The sequence below is a fragment of the Harpegnathos saltator genome, unplaced genomic scaffold, assembly GCF_003227715.2.
Source record: "Harpegnathos saltator strain DR-91 unplaced genomic scaffold, Hsal_v8.6 scaffold92, whole genome shotgun sequence".
Lineage (NCBI taxonomy): Eukaryota > Metazoa > Arthropoda > Insecta > Hymenoptera > Formicidae > Harpegnathos > Harpegnathos saltator.
In genome coordinates, this window is record NW_020230720.1 from 1 (window position 1) to 23,943 (window position 23,943).

General features: G+C 31.9%; 2 protein-coding genes across 3 annotated transcripts; both read left to right on the forward strand.

Moving 5' to 3' along the window:
- The first annotated feature begins 7,979 nt into the window (after positions 1 to 7,979).
- Positions 7,980 to 10,479, forward strand: LOC112590605 (required for respiratory growth protein 9, mitochondrial-like). Its single transcript, XM_025307621.1, has 2 exons — positions 7,980 to 8,155; positions 10,243 to 10,479. Exons 1-2 carry the CDS (start codon positions 8,030 to 8,032, stop codon positions 10,318 to 10,320), a joined length of 204 nt encoding a protein of 67 aa, XP_025163406.1. The 5' UTR covers positions 7,980 to 8,029; the 3' UTR covers positions 10,321 to 10,479.
- A 5,894-nt stretch (positions 10,480 to 16,373) lies between these two features.
- LOC105190622 (uncharacterized) lies at positions 16,374 to 23,918 on the forward strand. Of its 2 annotated transcripts, XR_003114336.1 has the most exons (9): positions 16,374 to 16,624; positions 17,325 to 17,480; positions 20,162 to 20,365; positions 20,712 to 20,885; positions 21,076 to 21,114; positions 21,703 to 21,786; positions 21,856 to 21,987; positions 23,457 to 23,546; positions 23,862 to 23,918. XR_003114336.1 is itself a non-coding variant. In XM_025307619.1 (8 exons), exons 3-8 carry the CDS (start codon positions 20,167 to 20,169, stop codon positions 23,492 to 23,494), a joined length of 666 nt encoding a protein of 221 aa, XP_025163404.1. In that variant the 5' UTR covers positions 16,374 to 16,624; positions 17,325 to 17,480; positions 20,162 to 20,166; the 3' UTR covers positions 23,495 to 23,578. The 2 variants fall into 2 exon arrangements, 1 of the variants encoding a protein (XP_025163404.1); XM_025307619.1 differs by lacking the exon at positions 23,862 to 23,918 and having other exon boundaries at positions 23,457 to 23,578.
- The last annotated feature ends 25 nt before the right edge of the window (positions 23,919 to 23,943 follow it).

Consider the following 23,943-nt stretch of genomic DNA (forward strand, 5'->3'; position numbering starts at 1 on the left):
TAACATCAATCAAGCTGCGTTTAGTCAAACTTCCCTCGGTGTTGAAGTACAAACACCATTTTTTATATATAAAAAATTAAAGTAACTTAGTTAAAAGATTAGCTGTTTCCTTAGAATCCATGATAAGATATATTGCAACGGGGAAAATATGTATCATATTCAGATTGTTATTAAGACGTGGTGTATCGATAATGCTACAAAAGGAGGCTCAAATTTATTATCCCATATAACAGAGGCACACATTCGTCCAAATAGTTTTGAAGCCATGAACGTGAAAAGAGCGTTTCAATTATTTAGTAATAAATTCGCAGCTGCAATTAAAATAGCCGGTGACGAAAAAGAATTAGATTCTAATACATGGAAAGCTACGGCTGATTTTGCTGAATATATGAATAACGTAATAGATGCTTGCAATTCTTATAGCCTTAAAGTTAAATTTGGTGGAAAACGGCCATTATCTCAAAAAAATCCTGATATTGAAATACTTTTGACTAATTTTGTGCAATGGTGTTCAGGATGATCAAAATTTCCGAATAAAGTATTTCAAGTTCCATGCTTCAAAGGTTTCGTGATTACAAACACAAGCTATTCTTACTTTGTATAAGATACTTTCACGTAAATATGATAAGTTTGAACTTGCAACAGGTTTATGTAATCAAGATTCAGTGGAACATTTGTTTTCAAAACTTCGACAACGCGGAGGATTTAATCCTAATCCAACCGCAAGAATGGTACGACTGTCTGTTAGACATATTCTTTCTACGGGTTACATTCTGGCAAGCGATAAGGGCAACGTTCAATGTTCTGAAAGTGAGGCTCTTATTAATCAGCCGAATCATCTCATGAAAACGATTGAACATTGCATAAGTGTTAATAATGCTGACGTTGTTGTTGTTGATGATGATGTTGATTCAGAAACAGAATTGTTCGATAAACATGCAGAAATTGTAGAGGAATACGATGATGTAGACATTGAAAATATGAATATAATAAGTAATTATGATGAAAATGCTATTACATTCTTTGCAGGATATGTAGCACGACGATGTATTGAAAAAAATGATTGTAACTATTGTCGTCAAATAATGTTAAAAAACACCAATGGAAGACGTAACAGCTAATGAAAAATATATCGAATATCGAGAATATCCTAATGCAGACGAAGATGCGCCGACAGTCACGAAATTAGTTCGACTAACAAATCTTTTTATAAATATCATTAAAACACAGTTAATGGCTTTTAATCGTTCGTGGCAACATCATTGGGCATCCACACAACTTCTTGAAAAGATGATAAATGAAGGTATACATGCCACTAATAAAATGCATGCTGAATGGTTTGACATTCATAAAAAGTGTTACATTCATCGTATGCAGGCATTAAAATTTTTAATGACTGTTAAGATATATTCCCGCACACGATATAATAACGGTAGTATAAAAGCAAATAATATATTCAATAGAAAATTAACAAATTTATCGAATAAATAAAAAGATTTATAAAGGAAAACTTATAAAGGACAAACATATCAAATAAAATAAAATACGTTTTAATAAAATAAAGAAAATAAATAATATAGAACGTATAAAATTGTACAAAAAGAAGCACAAATGTTCAAATTTCGCGAACGTATTCATAATTACGAAAACTAGGAAATGTACGATTTTCTTTCTTTATTTTGTTATTATTTGTATCTTATATATCCGTCATTGTGCGAAGTAATATTACAGCATGGTATCATGATGTTGCATTTAAAATGTACCTCTATATATGTATAGAGTGTTACAAGTTTGCAAATCATGTATCTACTATAAGTATTACTTTTTAATAAAGAGAAAAAGAAATTTGTTTTCAGAACATTGTTTTCTCAATGTAATGCAAGATCGCACTCACAGTTGAAATAATTGCATGAATCACATAGACTAGCAAATGTATCACGGAAAAAAAAGGTTTTAATGCAATCATGCTATGCAATTGAGAAATCATATATAATTTCTTATTACCAATGACATCCTAAAAGATACTAATGATGATGAAAAATTATAAAGAAATGCATACAAGTGAATCGCATTAAACGTTGACACACGGTATTCAACATAATTGTAAAACAGGATACAAACGAATGCCGTTACACATATGACACATAACACTAAAATATAACAATGATTTTCGTTAATTAGTACATAGTACAATATTGCAAACAATAAGACGTCTCGATATTAAAAAGGTGAGGAAAAGGGACGTCAATATATACTTACAACTTTTTAAGGAGGTCTACCTGTAGATTTCCCCGTGATAACATTTGCTAGTCTTAGATTTATGCAATTGTTTCAACTGTGATTGCGAACTTTGCGTTATATTTATGAATGTGTCAACGAGAATAAAATTTTATTTATTAAACATTTTTCTTTGAATACTGAACATTTTCTTTGAATATTGATTTTATAAATACAGTAACAAATATAATATAAAATATATTATAATATAATATATTTTAATATTTAAAATATCTTATAATATAATATATTTTAAAAAATTTAATATAAATTAAATTGTAGGATGAAGTTTAAAAGTTAATTGAAGTGCTTCTTTAGTGGAATAGGCCTATTGGGGATACCACTTAAAAAAAAACGCATCGGCAATAGTACCTCTTAGGTGATGTGGAAATCTATTGATACATTATAATTTTAATAATATACATTATAATTTTACATAATAATTACATTATAATTACATTATAATTTTACATATACATTATAATTTTAATAATATAAATATATTGTTAGCATATAAAAATATTATATATAGAAAAGTTTTTTTGATAAAAACTTTTTATTAATTAAATCTCACAGTTATTATGATGTCAAGATCTCTCAAGGTGAGCATCGCAACTGTGTCAGTCGGTAGTCCCACCGGACGAATTGAAGCGGCAATAGGAAATAAATAAATATAGCCCTTGAAAATCGTCTCCATTTAGCAAATAATTTCGAATATTACATTAGAGGAATATAACGAGACCAAAGAGGTTGTTCGTATTATGGTTTCTCCTGTACTCTTGTATTACTACCGCCAGCGCAAAATAAAACTTGTTAGCTCTCTCAAAATTGGCGTGCAGATCTTTTGCCCAAAATCCTTCGACTCCCTTCGGATAATTCCTTCTCCGATTCAAAATATGTCAGAGCAACCGATCCCGTGCGGACAATCGATCACGGGAAGGTTTCTTTTTTTTCGGAAATTAGCGGAAAATTTTAGCGTTGGCGACCCATTTCGCGAATTATACAGGATTGCCGTACCTGGCGCCCAACGTTCAAACATTAGCTTTCGAGCTGGGTCAGAAAGCCGACGGTAATTGAGGCGAGAAATCGTCGCAAAACATAGAGAATACGTAATGCACTTAATCTCAGCGAGAAATAAGTCATCGATCGCCATCGAAACAATGTCGAATGGACGTCGACTTGACGGTTTCGATGGCGATTCGACACTGTTTCGACGTTGATGAACGAGTTATTTTTCGAGTTATTATATGCTGCAACTTTTATCCTTTCGATACGCCGTTCACAAAATTTCTTTGAGTGAAATATAATAAAAAAATAAAAAAAAGAAAATAAGTCATCACCGAGTCACTCAAACTTTTTTCAGTTATGTGCAATAATTTTTTATAACTTTCCACTCATATAGAATGATTTTTCTGAATCATTCTGAATCATTCTGAATTATTGAGATTCTGAATCATCAAATGAGAATTTTCACTAAATATTGAAGAGTGAATCTGATATACATACAGTGAATTGCAAAATGATTTAGATACAATGAAGTTGAGCTAACTACATTGTCAAAATTATAAGTCATTACTACTGACAGACTTATTCAGTAATTTTATTATATATTGTAGTGGAATATCGGAAAGAGCGAAGAGGTATATCGACGCGTACTCAGAGTGAGAAGTTGAAAATTTGTATTTAATCGTTCTTTTACAAAGCCGTACACTGACGTTATTCGCGAGCTCCAGTTCTACGCGGAAATTGTAAGCGACCCGCAAGAAGTCGCAAGAAGTCTCATAAGAAGAGTTGTAAGAAGAGCGCACACTTTCTTTCGCAAGGTGACTTATATAACCGTCAAGACAATTCTCGATAAGTCCTTCAGATTCCTCATCGACGATTTCAGAAGGAATCCAGGAGGAATCGTCGATACCGCCTATTATTGAATCGAGCAACAAAAACTGTTTACATTACCTCTCGTTGTCAGGCTACTCGATAATGTCGAGATGATGTGAATCTGTAGATCGAGATTCTGCTTTCAATACTATTATTATTATTATTATTATTATTAAGTGTTCTTTACTATATTTTTAATAATATTATTATTGCAAAAGTTGCTCGGTAATGACTTTCAATTTTGCCAATTTTGTGAGCTTCCAACTTCATTGTGTCTAAACCGATTAGCAATGTATTGTAAACTCAAGATTTTTCAAAGTCATAAGTTGCATTTATTTATCGCATCTTTGGTAATTCAAGTTTGAATTATTTATTAAAATAATAAATAAAAAAATAATAATATAACAAATAACGTGTGTTAACCTTAAACTTATCTTTTTTAATATTCTTTTTAACTATCCTAACATTCTTTTATTAATTGCATAAAAAAATATATTAAAGGAAAAATCCTCTTTATTGAACTATATGAAATGTAAAGCTCTGAAAATGCCACGTCTGCTTTGAACACGTTCCCGCTTTTTCGATGAATGAACAATCATAAGAAAGATACAGCTAGAAACGCTCCCGGCAAGAAAATATTAAAAATATATAATGACTATCGATTTCTATCGATGTTGGGAATAATAAAGTATCAACGGCGTATATATCATCGTCACAGCACATATCACTCAATTAAATTAAACATTCGTTTGATTATTATGTTTTCTTATTATGTAAACTTGTTAGCGCTTCTCGTTGTTAGCGTTTCTCGTTGCTGTACAAAGTTCAGTACATGCTTTTCCGAATAAAGTATATATTAATTTCCTTGTAATTTATTAGACAGTAGGCTCGCCGACTCGTTTTAAACTGTAAAGTTAGTGCAAGCCATGCTATATAATAATAAGCAGATAATAGCATAATTTCGTTAATGTATGTGTCGTGTACGTAAATATTACTCTTTAACACTATAAGTACAAATAGAATAAAAATGACTTGTTACTTTGTTAACTTTGTATAAACATAACTGAAATATTTATAACAATGCACTTTATATTTTTTACTTATTCTTTTTGAATAAAATTGCAAAGAATAAATAAATAAATAAATATTTGCTCTCTCTCTCTCTCTCTCTCTTTTCTCTCCCCTTTCTATAAACGTATCTTTCTAAAAATGTCTTTTTAATCATTCAGAAGAAGATAGATCGTTAATCATCAGTAGTTTAGACCTTTCATTCTTTACGCACAGATAATTTAACATCACCATGGTATCGAGCATGAAGTGATTAGTCGAATACTGACGGGCTTTAAAAAAGGCTCCGCCTACTCGAGCGGGGAACGTTTCGTATCATACGTACAGATACAAGTGCGTAAAAGCCATTGGTTATGTTAAGAGAAAACTGCTTTGCAACTGTAGTAAAATTCGTGAATCCGATTGAAGTTCTCAGGCTATGTTTACAATAGAAGTCGTAAAGTCGTAAAGTCGTAGATCCTAAGAAATTGACAAATTGAGAATTGATTGTGATTTGAAAAATTACAATCGATTTTTTCTGAACCGCATGGAAAATAATGAACTGTGTATTGGCCAATAGTCTTTTGAATTACAGCTTAATGATTTTACGACCTCTATTGTGGACGATTTCTTAATCTTGGCTGAATCAAAGAGCATCTACTAATTAGATTCACGAATTTTACAATAGTTGTAAAGCAACTTCCTCTATTGAACGCATCTATTGACGCAACTGTCTTGAAAAATATTTGCAAACAGCACTCGGTTTATTAACACTGATGTGCTTCGGAAATCATTATAGCTTGTATCGAATAATAATTCGTAATGAACATGCTATAATATTTTAACCTTTTCGATACGGCGGATACTCGTCGTGTAGCGTGACTTAATGGTCCAAAAAAAGGAATTATATCACTTTATTGATCAAGTCATAATATCCCACATTACTTCACTGCATAAAAAGTCTTATTTCAAAAGTATTGTTTCGTATTTACGAAATTTTGTCATGAATTCTGCTTTGTAATAATCTTGGATTGGATCGGGGGTCAATATTTTTCAGTGCGAGACGGGGAATAGAACGTGAAAATCTTGTATGCCTCTACATCCAAAAACAAATAGCAGAAGTAAATTTTTTTTAATGCATTTTTCGCATTTATTTGAATTCTATCTATTGCGATTGAATGCGAGGGACGTTTTGATTTAAGTGGATTCTTTTTAATGTGAAAGTTCGTATTCGTTAAAATTTTGCCACTTTTAAAAGAGATTCAGGCTTTTTAATGTAAAATTAAATATACTTCACTGTTTGACAATACAATTTTATAGACAAATGTTTATTAGTTTAATTAATAATTAGAAACGATTCCTTATAATATAAGAAAATTAAAATTTGTAAACATTTTGAATGAAAACATTCACCACTATCGTCTCATATTCAGTGCAATGAAATTTAATACAAACCAAAAGTTTTCAATTCCTTCGCTGGGGCCAGAAAAATAAATTAAGAAATATTGAAAAAATATTAATATTTTTTAATTCTTTTCGATCCGACATTTTATGCAGGATTGTTTTATTAAACAACCAGAATAAGGTGAGACATACTGTTATATATGTTTATGTAAGGTGTTTTCATGTTTATAATGAGTTTTATTCGACTGTTTATTGAACGTTTATCCGATAAGAACAGGTATATTGTATCCACGTGGAATCTATATGGTTGACGTAAATGTATTGTTGTTTAATGCTCTGCAAAAAATGTTGGATTGAGAAGAATTAACAAGTATTGATATTTTTTAATACTTCTAATTTCTGCTTTCTGATCCGAACAGAAATATTGAAAAGTATTGATTCGCATTAAACTTCATCACGCTAAATGCGAGATGGTAGTGATAAATGCTTTGCATAAAATATTTATAAATTTTTACTTTCTTATCATAAAGAATCATTTGTTCTTTGTAATTATTAATTAGACTAAAAAACATTTGTCTACAAAATGGTATTGTCAAACAGTAAAGTATATTTTATTTCGCCCTTACGCATTGAAAAGTATTCGAATTTCCTTTCAGAGTGGTAAAATTAAAACAAATACGAACTTTCGTTTAAAAAAAAATTCACTTAGCTTAAGATTCCTTGCATTCAATCGCAGTAGATAGAATTCAAGTTAATGCGAACTCTCGCATTGAAAAAGATTCACTTCTTCTGCTAATTGTTTTCGGATTCAAAGGCAAGATTTTCACGTTCTATTCCCTGTATTATAATGAATACATATACTGAAAAGTATTGGTCCGCGATTCAACCCGAGATTGTTGTAAAGCAGAATTTACTACAAAATCGTGTCTAAAAAGTTGCAAAATAGTTGTTAACATATATTTTACATATTATTATATTAAGTATAAATTCAAACCTATATTTTATATATAATTACGAGTAAAGGCATTTTAAACGCCATTGTCGTTGTCTGTACCGTGCTGCAGTACAATCTGTTTTATAGAACGCGCGCCCGTACGCGCGATCGTGAAAAATCGGCAACTATGCGCCTAGCGTATGCGCATGTTTTCTAATTAGTCGGTGTCTGGCACTGCAACGAGAGATGTCGGCGAATGATTCTGTGAATATATATTTAATCGTTAAATATTAATTATATATATATATATATATATATTATGCAACAAATATGTTTTATGAATTTTTCCTGAACGCGGTGATGACGACGTCCACGACGGCGGCGTCTGCGGAGGCTGCAATGGCCACGACGGCCACGACGGCCACGACGGCCACGATGGCCACGACGGCTACGACGGCCACGACGGCCACGACAGCCACGATAGCCACGATGGCCACGATGGCCACGACGGCTACGACGGCCACGACGGTCACGACGGCCACGACGGCCACGACGACTACGTCGGCCACAACGGCTACGACGGCCACGACGGCGACCGAGCCAATTATATTAACTGTAAGTATGAAAATCTGTATATGTCTATGCTGATCTATACAGGGTGCACGATTTATCTGAAGACATTGAAATATCTCGAGAACTATGCATTGGATAAAAAAAAGTGGTTAATGAAAGTTGTTAGTCTCGAAGGGGGACATCCAATGACACCAAACTCGACCTCCCACCCCACCCCCTGGGGGTGGGGGTTGGGGGCAACTTTGAAATCTTAAATGGAAACCCCCATTTTTTATTGCAGATACGGATTTTACGCCACAAAATACGTAAATTTTGTCCGAAACGTTTTTTTTATTCGTGATAGATGGCGCTGTAATCGCAAAAAATTATATTTTCCGCAATTCTCCAGAAATGATCATTGGATTGAGAAATAAAAAATACCTGTTCAATATTTTTAAAGAACATAATAAAAGTTATTCCCCCCCATCCTCTCGGGATAGGGTGGGTGATAACGTTAAAATCTCAAATGGGGACCCACATTTTTCATTGCAGAATTAGATTGTACGTGAAATTTTTATTGAAACAATTTTTTTCATTCGTGATAGATAGCGTTGAATTTTTCCGAGAAACTACTTTTAGCGTTACACAGGAACAACGACGAGGACGTAGTAGTTTTATGTTCCCTTCGGGTGCTTTTTTAATGTGAGTCCCCTTGCCTCTCATAGATCGGGGTGCTTTTTTAATGTGAGTCCCCTTGCTTCTCACTGTTCAATTAATTAGAGTAAGTGTTCGAAATTTTTACCTTCAACTTCAATACACTTATTGATCCTTTTTTCAAATGACTGTACACAGGATAGAAGCATATCTGCAGGAGTTTCAGGGCAAGCGTTTCTTATGCGTTCTACCATGTTTTCACGAGTTATTGGCACTTGTTGATAAACCTTATCTTTTAGGTAACCCCACAGAAAGAAATCCGGCGATGTCAAATCAAGTGACCTAGCAGGCCAATTAATCGGGCCACCTCTGCCAATCCACCGACCATTGTAAATTTAACAATTGCTTGCCGCATGCAAAAACTCTTTCATCATGGTATACTTCGGTGCATGGTGAACCGGGAATAAACTCCGAGTCACTTCAACTAATAAAATGTCACGTCACAAATCTATCTTATCAACTAATTGGAGCAATGTTTGATGAGATGGCTATATGTCAGCATGTAGAGTATAACTCTGGTACTATTTTGGGATATGTTGATTTTGGCAATAATATTGAAAGCGATGGTGCATTAATAGCCAAAGAAGTTCTGGTTTTTTGTGTGGTTCGTTTAAACGAAAATTGGAAAGTGCCCATCGCTTATTACCTGATTAATGGTATTAATACAGAAAAAAAGCTAATTTAATAAATCAATGCTTGATCGCTTTGCATGAAATTAACTTTCAAATTATATCTGTAACGTTTTAACATTAAAAAAGCACCCGAAGGGAACATAAAACTACTACGTCCTCGTCGTTGTTCCTGTGTAACGCTAAAAGTAGTTTCTCGGAAAAATTCAACGCTATCTATCACGAATGAAAAAAATTGTTTCAATAAAAATTTCACGTACAATCTAATTTTGCAATGAAAAATGTGGGTCCCCATTTGAGATTTTAACGTTATCACCCACCCTATCCCGAGAAGATGGGGGGGAATAACTTTTATTATGTTCTTTAAAAATATTGAACAGGTATTTTTTATTTCTCAATCCAATAATCATTTCTGGAGAATTGTGGAAAATATAATTTTTTGCGATTACAGCGCCATCTATCACGAATCAAAAAAAAAGTTTCGGACAAAATTTACGTATTTTGTGGCGTAGAATCCGTATCTGCAATAAAAAGTGGGGGTTTCCATTTAAGATTTCAAAGTTGCCCCCAACCCCCACCCCCCGGGGGTGGGGTGGGAAGTCGAGTTTGATATCATTGGATGTCTCCCTTCGAGACTAACAACATTAACCACTTTTTTTTATCCAATGCATAGTTCTCGAAATATTTCAATGTCTTCAGATAAATCGTGCACCCTGTATATTATATTAAATTATAATATATTATATTAAATTGTAAGTTGTTATTTAACGCTTTGTCTCATATTTTAAAATTAACTTATTGTTATAGCCTAAAACACTGCAAAATATCATTAAAGCAGCTGTCGTGGCTGCAGTAGGAAAAGGAAGAGGGAAAGGGAGAGGATGAGGCAGAGGAAGAGGAAGAGGCAGAAGCAGCGGCGAAGACAGAGGAAGAGGCAGTGATGGTAGAAGGGGAAGAGACAGAGGTGAATGGAGAGGAAGAGGCAGAGGTGAAAGAAGGGGAAGAGGCAGATACGATACATTTGGTATCAACATTTTTCTACACTAACACACACATATATACACATATGTATAAATATTAAAAAAATATATATATTGTAAAAAAGAAAATTCCACAAATTTTATATTTATTCATTGTCAATTTCCGAAGTTTCCAAATCATTTCCTTTCTTAATTACGCGAAACGCAGTATGTAAAAGATGAAAGATAAGATCGCCGATACCTCGCCTCGTGCTTACTGCCGCGCGCCGCTCAGTAGTGAGACAAAGACGGAACGATTGTCTGTCGTTTGTCTTTTTCTAACCTACTATCCATTGCATGGAAGTAGTACGGACACGAACCTAGGCGCATTTTACTTTTATCACCGCGAAAGTGCGCCTAGCGGACGTAGTTTAGGCGCATTTTGGTCAGATGGCGTATTTAAAATGCGCCTAGCCGTACCCCCGAAATACGGCCGGTGGCCGCTCTCATTCTTCTCTCTGGCTAAATTAATTAGATAAAAACGAAGAATCGGTCTTCGTCTCACCACCAGCGAATAGACAATCGCGACGAAGCGAGCCAGCAGCGATGTTATCGTAAGGCAGACGTCGCCGTCCCCCCTTTCGCCCCCTTGTTTTCCTTTCCACATTGTTTTATATTCATAATTCGGGAAGAAAATAATTTCGAGAGTTCGGACGATTTCTAGCAATGACGCGATAGAGATAACGCGCGGCCACATTAATTTGTCATGACTTTTATATTACTTATAATTACATAAACGCTCATATATGCAAATTATAGATAATTATTGCGCGTATATTTTAATATTGTACAATATGGCACATAATAACAACTTCATTTCTTGCAGTATTTTTTTAAGATCTTCGTTGAGGTCGTGAATTAATTATTTTCTTCATCAATCAGTTTTCTGCAAAAAATAAGATTTTTTAAATAAAATATTAAATGTTTCTCTTCTCTTCTCTCCGAAGAGTTAATTAAAAAATATGTACTCCACAGAGTCAACTAACAAATGTATAGTCAGAAGAGTCAATTTAAAAGTGTACTCCGAAAAGTCAATTTAATAGCGTATTCCGAAGAGTCAATTTGAAAGCGTATTCTGAAAAATCAAATTAATATTGTAATCCGAAAAGTCAATTTATAATAGAATATTTACTTCGATGATTCAGCTAAAGCAAAAATATTTATTATTATATTCAGAGAATAATAGTTAATTTATTATTTATACTTATCTTACTTATGCTTACCCTACATATGCTTCTTTGAATGAAAAATTTAATTTGTTGACTGATTCAGATTCAGATTTGTTAAAATATCTCTTATGCGCAACTCTTGAACAGGTAGGTAGTAAAATAACTTTTTTCTTTACGAATTTTATAAACTTTTCACGAACATGAAAATTGAAAGATTCTCAGAGAACAAATAACTTTTCTTGAACATTTAAATCAAAGGAAAATCTTTTCCCATTAATAAAGAATGAATAATTAATATCTCACACAAGAGGAATCTTCATCCTTGAAATAACCGCGTGATTTTGCTTTTAGAAAAGTATAATATTGATGTAACAGTAACAAATGCTACCCAATAACGGTGCAAATCTTAAACGTTTTTGAGAAATGCAGTTTGAAGTTTAGTCTTTTCTGTTAATGTTGTTATAACAGAAGAATTACCAATTTGCTTCAGTAGTGCAGTGGATGAGGCTTTGTGATATGAGCGTAGAGGTTGTTCAAGTGTGTTATTTTTACTATCACAGGGAGAACTATGTAGAATGTATAATAATACGCAGACAAATTCTTTACATAATCATACTTATTTTTTTAGCATGAATAAAAATGATCAATGTTAACGTGATAAGTGTATATCGCAATTGTACGTGTACGCAATTGTACACATACACACACACATACACACGTATACCACTGATGTCAAAACCGAACAATTCGTGAAAATTTTTTATTGATCGCAATTGTACGCAAAGACGAAAGAGAAGTACACGGGTCTCCGTGGGTATCTCGTCATATTAATTGTCTATGAGCTGATAAACAGTTGATCTCCGGTATTTACAAGTTACGCTTGTCCGCAGCTTGTTCGGTTTTGATATCATTGGTATCAGTGATGCGAATTTGGTGACGGGCTTGCACGAGGATTCTCCCCCCCCCCCATGCACGCACACAGCCAGCTCGGCCTATCCGTGTGAGCCACGCGATCGGCAATTGTCGACGCGCCGAGTGAGCGAGAGAGAGAGAATATCATTCCCTCCTTATCGCTCTCGTTCTCGCTCAGCGAGCGAGCCTAATTCTTTCTTGTCCATAATCTGAATCGCGGGCACGACTGTCTCTCTCTCTTTTCCTCTCTATGATAATACTGAAAAGTTTTGTCTACTCGGCGCGCCGAAATTATTACAAATAATATTTTATTATTAATAATATTATTTGTAATATTATTATTTGTAATTTTATTTGTAATTGTATAATAATATTACAAATAATACAAATTTTTACTAATTTTATTTGTAAAAATTTATATCATTTGTAATATTATTTGTAATAGTATTGATAATATTCGGCGCCAAGAAAATGAGATATATTTTATTAATTATTTTGCGAAGTCGGGCAGGTTCACAGGTTTGATTATTGAATTGTTTAATAATATTTTAAGAATAATTTTAAGTTATACAAGGATGTAGTATGAAATATAAAAGAATATTGTAACAGAATCAAGAAGTACGAAATGAAACCTCTTTGCTTTTATTACAATATCCTGCAAGATAATACATATTTTTCATACGGTATTAAATAATCTCCAAAAACAATTACATCCGTGAAATTTTCTATCTGCGCGAAAAAAATTCATAAAATATATTTGTTTCGTCGCTCTAAATGAGAAAACTCTCAGAACAATGTTATAGTTGTTCAGTGCACTATTCAATAAAAATATAATAATACTATGTTTGTATGTGTGAAGAATATTTGCTAACTTACAGGATATTGTAATAAAAGCAAGGAGGTTTTATTTCGTACTTCTAAGGCCAAGACTTATTGACGGCTAAAGACATATTCGAATTGATCTTGCGTTAATTGGTCGGATCAGTGATCGGTCTTGCCTTAACTTCCAAGCCTTATAACTCGGAATGTACTCAATGAAATGTAACTTTGTTAGAGTGTTTTGGAAAGCTCTCGAGATAAGCTACAAGAGTATGTAATAAAAAATCGTAGTTTCTATTTAAAAAAACATTAATGACCTTGGCCTGATTTTGACAAGGTCACTTCACTCAAGGTCAAGTCCACATTTCCGTTATGTGTCGTCCTTCAAGCCACGTTCAACGTTTGTTCGAAAAATTTTTTAATAAAATCATCGATAATGGACCATATCACTTTAGTTAGAAAAGTCTGGAAACGGTCAAATACCTCGAAAACGAAACATTTTTAAGAAAAATGTTTCCAACTAAAGTTGTAGGGTTTTAAAAGTTCTATTGAATGATCATATCCGGTTGACCTTGAGTAGAGGAGTCAAGGCGAGGCCAATGCCAACATGATTTTTTAAATGGAATATCCCATTTTTTATCACACAGTGTTAAAGTTGACAGCGAGATGTTTCTGAAATACTATTTGATGACCTACTTTTCCCAACAACTAAAGTATCAGTAGCAGGACAGTTGTATAAAGTAGTGAATGCCATATTTCATCATGGATCGTGCATTGCAAGCGGTCATTACACAAACATATGTAGAGAAGGTAAATCTGATTGGATTGAAGCTGATGATACGCAAATAAAAAACACTGGCCCAGAGGCGCTACAAATGTTTGTATTCTTTTCATGGCAAAAATTTAACACGTTTATTAATAGTATCCAATATTTCAAAAAAATATCTTTTTAAAAGTTATTATTATTCAAGAAAAACCTAACGACAGAAAATGTACGTAACATAAGCTTTTACAATTGTAAAATTTATTATAAAACTTACCTTTTTAAACAAAAAGGTAAAAAAAGGCGCCAAGTACAAGCACAACATGTATTGTATTATTTTTAGAAATTTCAAATTCAAATTTTTTTTTTAAAGGTATATATGTGTACATAACAGGTTTTTACAAGTATCGTCTACTTAGTTTCCGAAAAAAAAAATTCGCGAAAATAGCTTATTTTTCTGGCCTATAGACAGGATTGCCTCCTTAATCGGCATTTCTGCTAAAGAGAAAAGAGGAAAGCGCGATATATGGCTATTAGAGCGAGCGAGACACCTATAGAGACAGCGCGGTGTCTCTATAGCTGTCTCACTCCTATTGCCTGCATTCAAGCGTAGAGAGAGTGAGACAGCTATTGGGGACACCATTAACCGTACCACGTCTGGTAATGCTTTCTCTCTTGATCGTGCGACGTGCGATAAGGATGCAACATCGGAACGTCTCTCACCACTTCTCCTTCTTCGCTTCTCTCGCGCTGTACAGTACGCCCATATGCATATGCGTATATGCCTGTCATCGGTTTCGATTGTTTTACAGGCGTATACGACATCGCCGAGGGACACCATACCTGCCTCTGAGTGTACTTTTCTTTCGTCTTTGCGTACAATTGCGATCAATAAAAAATTTTCACGAATTGTTCGGTTTTGACATCATTGGTATACGTGTGTACGTGTGTGTACAATTGCGTACACGTACAATTGCGATATACACTTATCACGTTAACATTGATCATTTTTATTCATGCTAAAAGAAATAAGTATGATTATATAAAGAATTTGTCTGCGTATTATTATACATTCTACATAGTTCTCCCTGTGATAGTAAAAATAACACACTTGAACAACCTCTACGCTCATATCACAAAGCCTCATCCACTGCACTACTGAAGCAAATTGGTAATTCTTCTGTTATAACAACATTAACAGAAAAGACTAAACTTCAAACTGCATTTCTCAAAAACGTTTAAGATTTGCACCGTTATTGGGTAGCATTTGTTACTGTTACATCAATATTATACTTTTCTAAAAGCAAAATCACGCGGTTATTTCAAGGATGAAGATTCCTCTTGTGTGAGATATTAATTATTCATTCTTTATTAATGGGAAAAGATTTTCCTTTGGTTTAAATGTTCAAGAAAAGTTATTTGTCCTCTGAAAATCTTTCAATTTTTATGTTCGTGAGAAATTTATAAAATTTGTAAAGAAAAAAAATTATTTTACTACCTACCTGTTCAAGAGTTGCGTATAAGAGATATTTTAACAAATCTGAATCTGAATCAGTCAACAAATTAAATTTTTCATTCAAAGAAGCATGTGTAGGGTAAGCATAAGTAAGATAAGTATAAATAATAAATTAAATATTATTCTCTGAATATAATAATAAATATTTTTGCTTTAGCTGAATCATCGAAGTAAATATTCTATTATAAATGGACTTTTCGGATTACAATATTAATTTGATTTTTCAGAATATGCTTTCAAATTGACTCTTGGGAATACGCTATTAAATTGACTTTTCGGAGTACACTTTTAAATTGACTTTTCTGACTACACATTTGTTAGTTGACTCTGTGGAGTACATATTTTTTAATTAACTCTTCGGAGAGAAGAGAAGAGAAACATTTAATATTTTATTTAAAAAATCTTAGTTTTTGCAGAAAACTGATTGATGAAGAAAATAATTAATTCACGACGTCAACGAAGATCTTAAAAAAATACTGCAAGAAATGAAGTTGTTATTATGTGCCATATTGTACAATATTAAAACATACGCGCAATAACCCAGACAGCACAGGATATCCTATGGACATCCGTTTTATGTCCATTTCTGGTCGGGATATCCATGGACTTTTATAAGATGTCCATAGGATATACATTTATGGACATTCGAGGGATGTCCTCAATTGGACAAGTTTGTATGTCCATATGCTGACCTTATGTTAAGAGTCCATGTACACTGCAAATGCTGCGATGACTAATCAGGAGTCAGGTACAGCTTGGGTTCCGGCGCGCTTGGCTTCTTACTGATTACCATAATATTTGCCACGTATGTAGGTCTTAACATTATTCGTACAACATATTAATTGGCTGCAGTGATGCGCTTGGGTTCGATTATTGGTACATGCGCAGTACCAGTAATGCGCGCATCCTGTGCAGGAGCCATTATTGATCTCTTTCCGCCTGCTTTGACCGAGTCATCCTAGGATCACACATTGATCAATTCTTATCCGAGGTAATCCTTTTTCTTTTCCAACGTACATAAAATCGTATTGTACCGTTCGCTTCATATGATTATAACGATATTAACACCATATTTATTTATCGTACATAAGCAAGGCATTAAAAAACAAATATTCTTCCAAGAATAATATACTGTAACATGTAAAAAATTAAAAATAGTATTTTAATTGCGTTTTTATAACATATCTTATGCTTAGCAAGAGAACGACGCAGATGATGGTATAAAGTGTAATATTTCTGACTGAATTGTTACATTGTATCACGCCATAATTGAGGTTAGTTTCAGTTATACAGAATACATAGTAAACATAATTCCTGTTGAAACATATAGTTGATCCAACATTGCATTAACTATACATTTCAGGTTGGATTTATATTTGCTATGCATCTTACTTAAGTAACATGAATTTCAATTATAGCGTTAGATAATTTAACCGTTCAATCAGAAATATTTACTATCTGCTTTTTTGTTGAGCAACATTAAATATATATTTAATATATCATTAAAATGCAATATATCAATAAAATTAAAATGTATTTTTAAATATCTTTTTTTATGATAATATATAATTTATTGCAAGATTTTTATTTCTATATAATTTCTTGCCTATGTATGAAACAGTAATTATAAAATAGAGTAAATATGAATAAAAATAATGAAGTATATATAAAAATAACTTTTAACATTTAAGGTACAAAGTACCGCAAGTAAGTTACGTAGAGTAACGCAGGTACAAGTTGCCAACACTAGATGAGAGTATTTAGTATACGGATATATAAGTGACTAAACCAAGTGACCAAACCTCCGATCACTGTGTTCAGGGAGTTTATCATTTTCAAGCTAATCTGTAAGTAAAAATTGCAAAACCTCATTTCTTGATTCTTGCAAAATGAATTATTTATAACCTATTAATTCCTATATTTTATTTCATTCTTGCTGGAACTAAATTGTTCATCATATTATTGATAAAAAATGATTGGGCACAATAATGCACAACTTCTTTTAATGAACTTGTTTCTTTTTTCCACGAAAGTTTTCAATTATATCATATACAAGATACGATTTTCTTTTTATAACTTGTACCTGAATTGTACATATTTATGCTGTTTTCATATATAATACACTTTTTTATAGTGTTTCTTATATCAAAAGATATACTCCATATAAATCTCTAAATCGCATAAGAAAGATTCTACTAGTTAAATGTAAATTTGGAAATTACATTCTTGTAATATGCCAAATAGATCATTTAAACGCAGAAGCATATATAGAAAGGCAACGGAAAAAGCAAATTTGGCTTTAGCTTTAAGTAATTATATGGAAGAAAAGTCTGCCAATGCAATTAATATTGCAAACAATTGTGATTTACATACTGCAACATCAAGTTGTACTAATACTTATGTAAATATGTTGACTGTACAACAAAATTCACCTATCAGTGTGTGACAACGAGTTTTTATTGACATCTGACACTGAAATATTTGAAGAAGGGATGGCAAACGTTTCTATTTTAAATGATTTATCTGTTAATTTAAACGAAAATAATAATCTAAACAACGATATACATAATATTGAGCCTACAAATATTAGTTTACGAATCAGAGAATGGGCAATGTTACATAACATTGAGCACTTCGCTATTAATAATTTATTATCTATTTTAAAACCCGATCATCCAGAGCTTCCTTTGGATGCTAGAACCTTATTGAGGACCCCGAAACAAATTAATGTTAAATATGTAGACCCTGGCATATACTATCATTTTGGAATAGAACACTGCGTAATAAATCTACTATTACAAAACAGTAATAGTATTACCTCAAATTGCATTGAACTTTTAATCAATATAGATGGTTTACCGATAGCTAAGAGTTCCAGTAGCCAGCTTTATCCTATATTGTGCTCTATTTTTAGTATTTCACATGTAGAAATTATTGGAGTGTATCATGGAAATGCAAAACCAAGAGATGCAAATGTTTTTTTAACAGATTTAGTAAATGACATTAATAATGCAGTCTGTAACGGTATATATTACAATACAAAAAAATATTTCATAAAAGTGAAAGCCTTTATTTGCGATGCACCTGCAAAATCATTTATCACTTCTATTAAGGGTCATTCAGGATATTATTCATGTACAAAATGCAATGAACCAGGTGAATTTATAAATAACCGCATCTGTTTTCCCAATATTAATAACTTAACTTTGCGTTCTGACAATGAATTTAGACGTAAGCATCAGGAAGAACATCATATAGGTACTACAATATTAGAGTCTATTGTTGATTTTGACATGATACACTGCTTTCCACTAGATTATATGCATGTTATTTGTCTCGGGGTTGTAAAAAAATTACTTATGTTGTGGGTATACGGAAATCCATCAAGAAAACTGTCATTCAATCAAATATCAAATATTTCACAGTCCTTACTGAATGTAGCATGTAATATAACTACAGATTTCAATCGTAAACCTCGTAGTCTTGATGAAGTTAAACGGTGGAAGGCTACTGAATTTAGACAATTTCTTTTATATTCAGGCCCAATAGTTCTTAAATCTGTTATTAGTCATGACAGATATATGAATTTTTTATCTCTACACGTAGCTACTTCCATCTTATGCAAATCAAAATATAAGAAGTATTTAAATTATGCGAAATCTCTGATGTACTATTTTGTCAAAACATTTATAGTTTTGTACGGTAGGGATCAGGTCTCTCATAACGTACATAATTTGTTACATATTTGTGATGATGTTGCAAGATTTGGGACATTAGATCAGTTTAGGGCATTTAAATTTGAAAATTATTTACAATTATTAAAGAAATTATTAAAGAAACCCGAGAAACCATTGCAACAAATAATTCGCCGTAAATATGAATTAAATAATGTTCCGTTACATGATACTCATTTGCATTCTTTGCCAACTCTAAAAAAACTACATCACTTGGGACCAATAATTAATAACATTTCCTTTATTGCGCAATATAAAGAAGTACAGTTAAATACATTTGTATTAAAAACAACCGAACCGGACAATTGTTGTTACACAGTCAATAATAAAGTAATAAATGTAAACAATATATTATCTACCACAACTGGTATATTACTAATAGCTCAAGAATTTTTATCGCTTGAAGACTTTTATATAAAACCTTGCAAATCATTATTTTTGGGTATATATTCTGCTAAAAATCTAGGACCACTTACATTATGGCGACTCGATCAAATATGTAACAAATGTGTGAAATTTGATTTCCAAAATATACATATAATTTTTCCATTGTATGCTACATTTAAACTCTGAGATTAATACTTTTTAATATATTATTTATGTGTTGACTTTATCAATTACTTCTTACAAAACGTCTGTAAATATTGCAATGCAATAATTTGTTTTTTCCGTTGCCTTCTTTTTCAGACAATAATTTCTTTTACATCTTCTTGTACAATAATATTTAATTGTTTGTTTCATTAATACTCTTATACAATTTGAGAATACATTTGTGAGTATATTTTCCATTGAAGAAGAAATGGCGAAAACATGGACAGTTGTTAGATTCGAAGACGAAGATGTTGTAGAAGCAGTTCCAACAAAATGGATTGCTAATGGCACATGTTATTGGCCAACGTGTACAACAGAAAAGGTGTTAAAAGCTGTAAAAGATCATGTTGATTTTGATACTTCATGGAATAGGTATAAAGTATATGTCTTCAAAAATAGTACCTCAGGTAAGGAACGGAACATATTATAGCTATATTATATAACAGATTTCTTACAGTATATAATGAAAGTGGCGGCACACGGTGTTTCTTTGCTGCATTGCCTATTAGATGGAAATAATGCGTTTTACTCGTTGCATTTCCGAAGATGGATAGAAATACATTAATTAGGTTGCGATATTTTTATCCAGCAAGTAATTCTGCATGAAAACAATCACTGTATGCCGTCGGCTTCAAACATTATTCCAACAATATTACGAAAATAATATTTAATATTATGTATTACATATTATATCTATATTAGAAAATTTTTGTGTGAAGTGAACTTTTCAAAATTGTAATTCTTTTGTTTTAGAAAGTTATTACGCTTGCAGACTAAAAGCGAAAAAAGCTGAAGATACTTCAGGTTTAAATTCTGATTGTCCTACAAAACGAATAATGAAGAAAAATCGTTATTATGACAGTAATTATGACGTTAGCTCCGATTCGGATAATGATGCAAATGATAACACGTTACCATCTCCACCAGGTAAGATTTGTTGTCTTTCCTTGTACACATTGCTTCGTGCATGTTACTGTTTACACAATAATTAAAAAAACAATTTTTTCTTTTTTTTATATTGCTTTTGTATAATTAAATTATGTGAAAAGTAAGATAATAAGACGCACGTATTTATATATTTTTCAAAATTAAATATATAAAGAAATATACGTTTCAGATGTACAAGATTATTCTGATACAGAAATCCAAACATCAAGTAAGTTTGAATTTATAATTTCATAATATGGCTTATAATGTATAAGCTAATTATTAATATTTGTATAATTATCTTATTAGTATCTTAATAATCTCTTTATTTTCCACAAGAAATTGGCAAAAGTGGAAAAGAAACAATATTTGTTTACAAAATAAAAGCTGCACAAAATCCAACTCAAAAAAAGTACTTTTTCCATAAGCATTTTATTTTATAAATGTTTGTGATAATTTATACAATCACCCATACAGCACAAATGTTCAAAATTGGACATACATCTTACAAAGTCTTGAAGGCATCCACTTGAAAAATATCATAAGGACGACTAAAAGACCTGTAATGTCCCGATTTCAAACATTATGTTGTTTAAGGAGATAGCGGAGTGATATCAAGTAACCATATAATTACATCTCTAAAACGTCTGATGTTTTCAAATGACATTATTAGACCGTAGCATTTATCTGTCCTTTTTGTATCATTTATCTGCTGACAAAATTATGACGTCAAAATGATATCACTCTGCTGTCTGAGTACAGTTCAGACATAATTATAGACTTGCATATTATATTAAATGTGTAATATGTATTTCAGATATAAAACATGACTCTAATAATAACTTACCTACATCTTCTGTAAAAAGAAAGTGTTATAATAAAGAAAACCGTAGACCATTAGGTAACTTTTTGTTTACATAACTGAAATATGTATCAACGATCATTGCATTAATATTAATTAATCCTTTAGAAATGTGCCGAAATAAAAAACGAAACATAAATGTTAGAAAAACATATTACGATTCTTCATATGACAACGTACCTGGACCATCGAATACTGAATCATATACTTCTAATATAGAACAAAAAAATTCCGATAAAGGTACGTGTTTGTGTCGTAATTTTATATATATTTCAATAAGTAGGATATTAAGGTTCCTCGGTACTAGCATCATCCATCTCTTTCTAATAACATCAGAAGCGAGAAAACGCATGCTAAAAATTCTTGCGTTACATAGCTAAATGAAAAGATATTCTCAAAAAATAGCACTCGGAATGACTTCAGCATACTTGTAAAAAATTCCGGGTGCTCATCTTTTCCTTGAACAGTCAATAAATAACCATAAAATTAACGTGATAAAATAAGATAATATATAGGTTAGAAAAGAAGGTTGCATGTCACGTTAATTTTATGGTTATTTATTGACTGTCCAAGGAAAAGATGAGTACCCGGAATTTTTTACACGTATGCTGAAGTGATTCCGAGTGCTGTTTTTTGAGAATATCTTTTTATTTAGCTATGTAACGCAAGAATTTTTAGCATGTGTTTTCTCGCTTCTGACCTCATTAGAAAGAGACGGACGATGCCAGTACCGAGGAGCCTTAAGCATTAATATTATAAACTGGAAATCCATTTTTAATATTATATTTGATTGACACTGGTTTACCAGAATCTGGGTTAATTTAATGATGTCATAAACACTGTTTGGCCTATCACAAAACTTAAAACATATTAATATATGTCATTAATCTAACCCAGGTCGAGTTGGATTAATGACATATTTAACCCAGTGTCAGTCGAATACGCTATTAAATATTATTAAGTATAAAGTGTGTGGGTGCAGAATATAATATAACATAACATAATCCAATATAAGGTGATAGTTTTTTAACTTTTAATTATTAACTATATTTTAAAATCATTTTCATTTATAGATTATTGTACTATTTTGTAGTTAATTTAGAATATTTAGAACACACAAAACAATTAATTTTCATTTACACTTGGTTATTGAGTTGTCTGCAGTAATCCTGTTTTATCAAAGGCGACAAGATCTATGTTAATTTAGAGCTTAGTATATGTAGAAATCAAATAATATACATACACTCAGTTTAATTAATGCCGTACTATTCCTTACATCTAGATTTATAAAACATTTATTTTACAAATATGGTGATTCGATTACGAGTTACACTTAGTACAGTCAGTTGCATTAATGTCATGCTATTCCCTACATAAATATTTACTAAACATTAATGTTTGCCTATGTTCCGATATTCACTGTCAAGTCTGAAATTCTATAGCTTATATCACATGTTATAAATTTTCAATACTGAGAGTAAATATTAGAACGCAGTGCAAAACATTAATGTTTACTAAATCTATATATAAGCTGTAAAATTAACATAAATCGCGAAAAAATAACAGCTTTAAAACTAATCGCATGTTATATTAATCTTTGATTCTGTATTGATTGTTGAGTTTAAACCATGCGGCCATTTTTATAAGTATGCTAAATCGGTAATAAATTTCACTTTGTACGTATATTATTTTATTTTCAAATGCATTAGGTCGTCAATTGCCATGCCATCTCTCGTTTCTGTCATAATGCAGAATTTAAACGAAGATCAAGCAACCTTAATAAGAGATACTTAACACAAGTACATAAATAAAGAATTGATTTTTTATTGCACATGTCTGTAATATTCATTACTAAACACACGTATATTATTGAACCTGTTGAATTTTTTTTGTTATATACATAGAGGTAAATATGCATGCGTACAATGGAACTCGTACAAGTGCTAATAAAAAGACATTGGATGATGCTAATCTTTGCATATGCTGTCCTGTACATAAAAATTACGATATGTCATGCAATGCATTGAACACTTTTAATTAAATGCTTTTCAATCGCTTCTATATTATAAACAAATACACTTGTATTAATATTATAATTTATATGATCTTTTTAGATGAAAAATTTCGGAGAGTATTCAAAGAATTATTTTTGTTAAGAGAAATAACAAGAGAATGAAAAAAAATAAAAAAATAAGC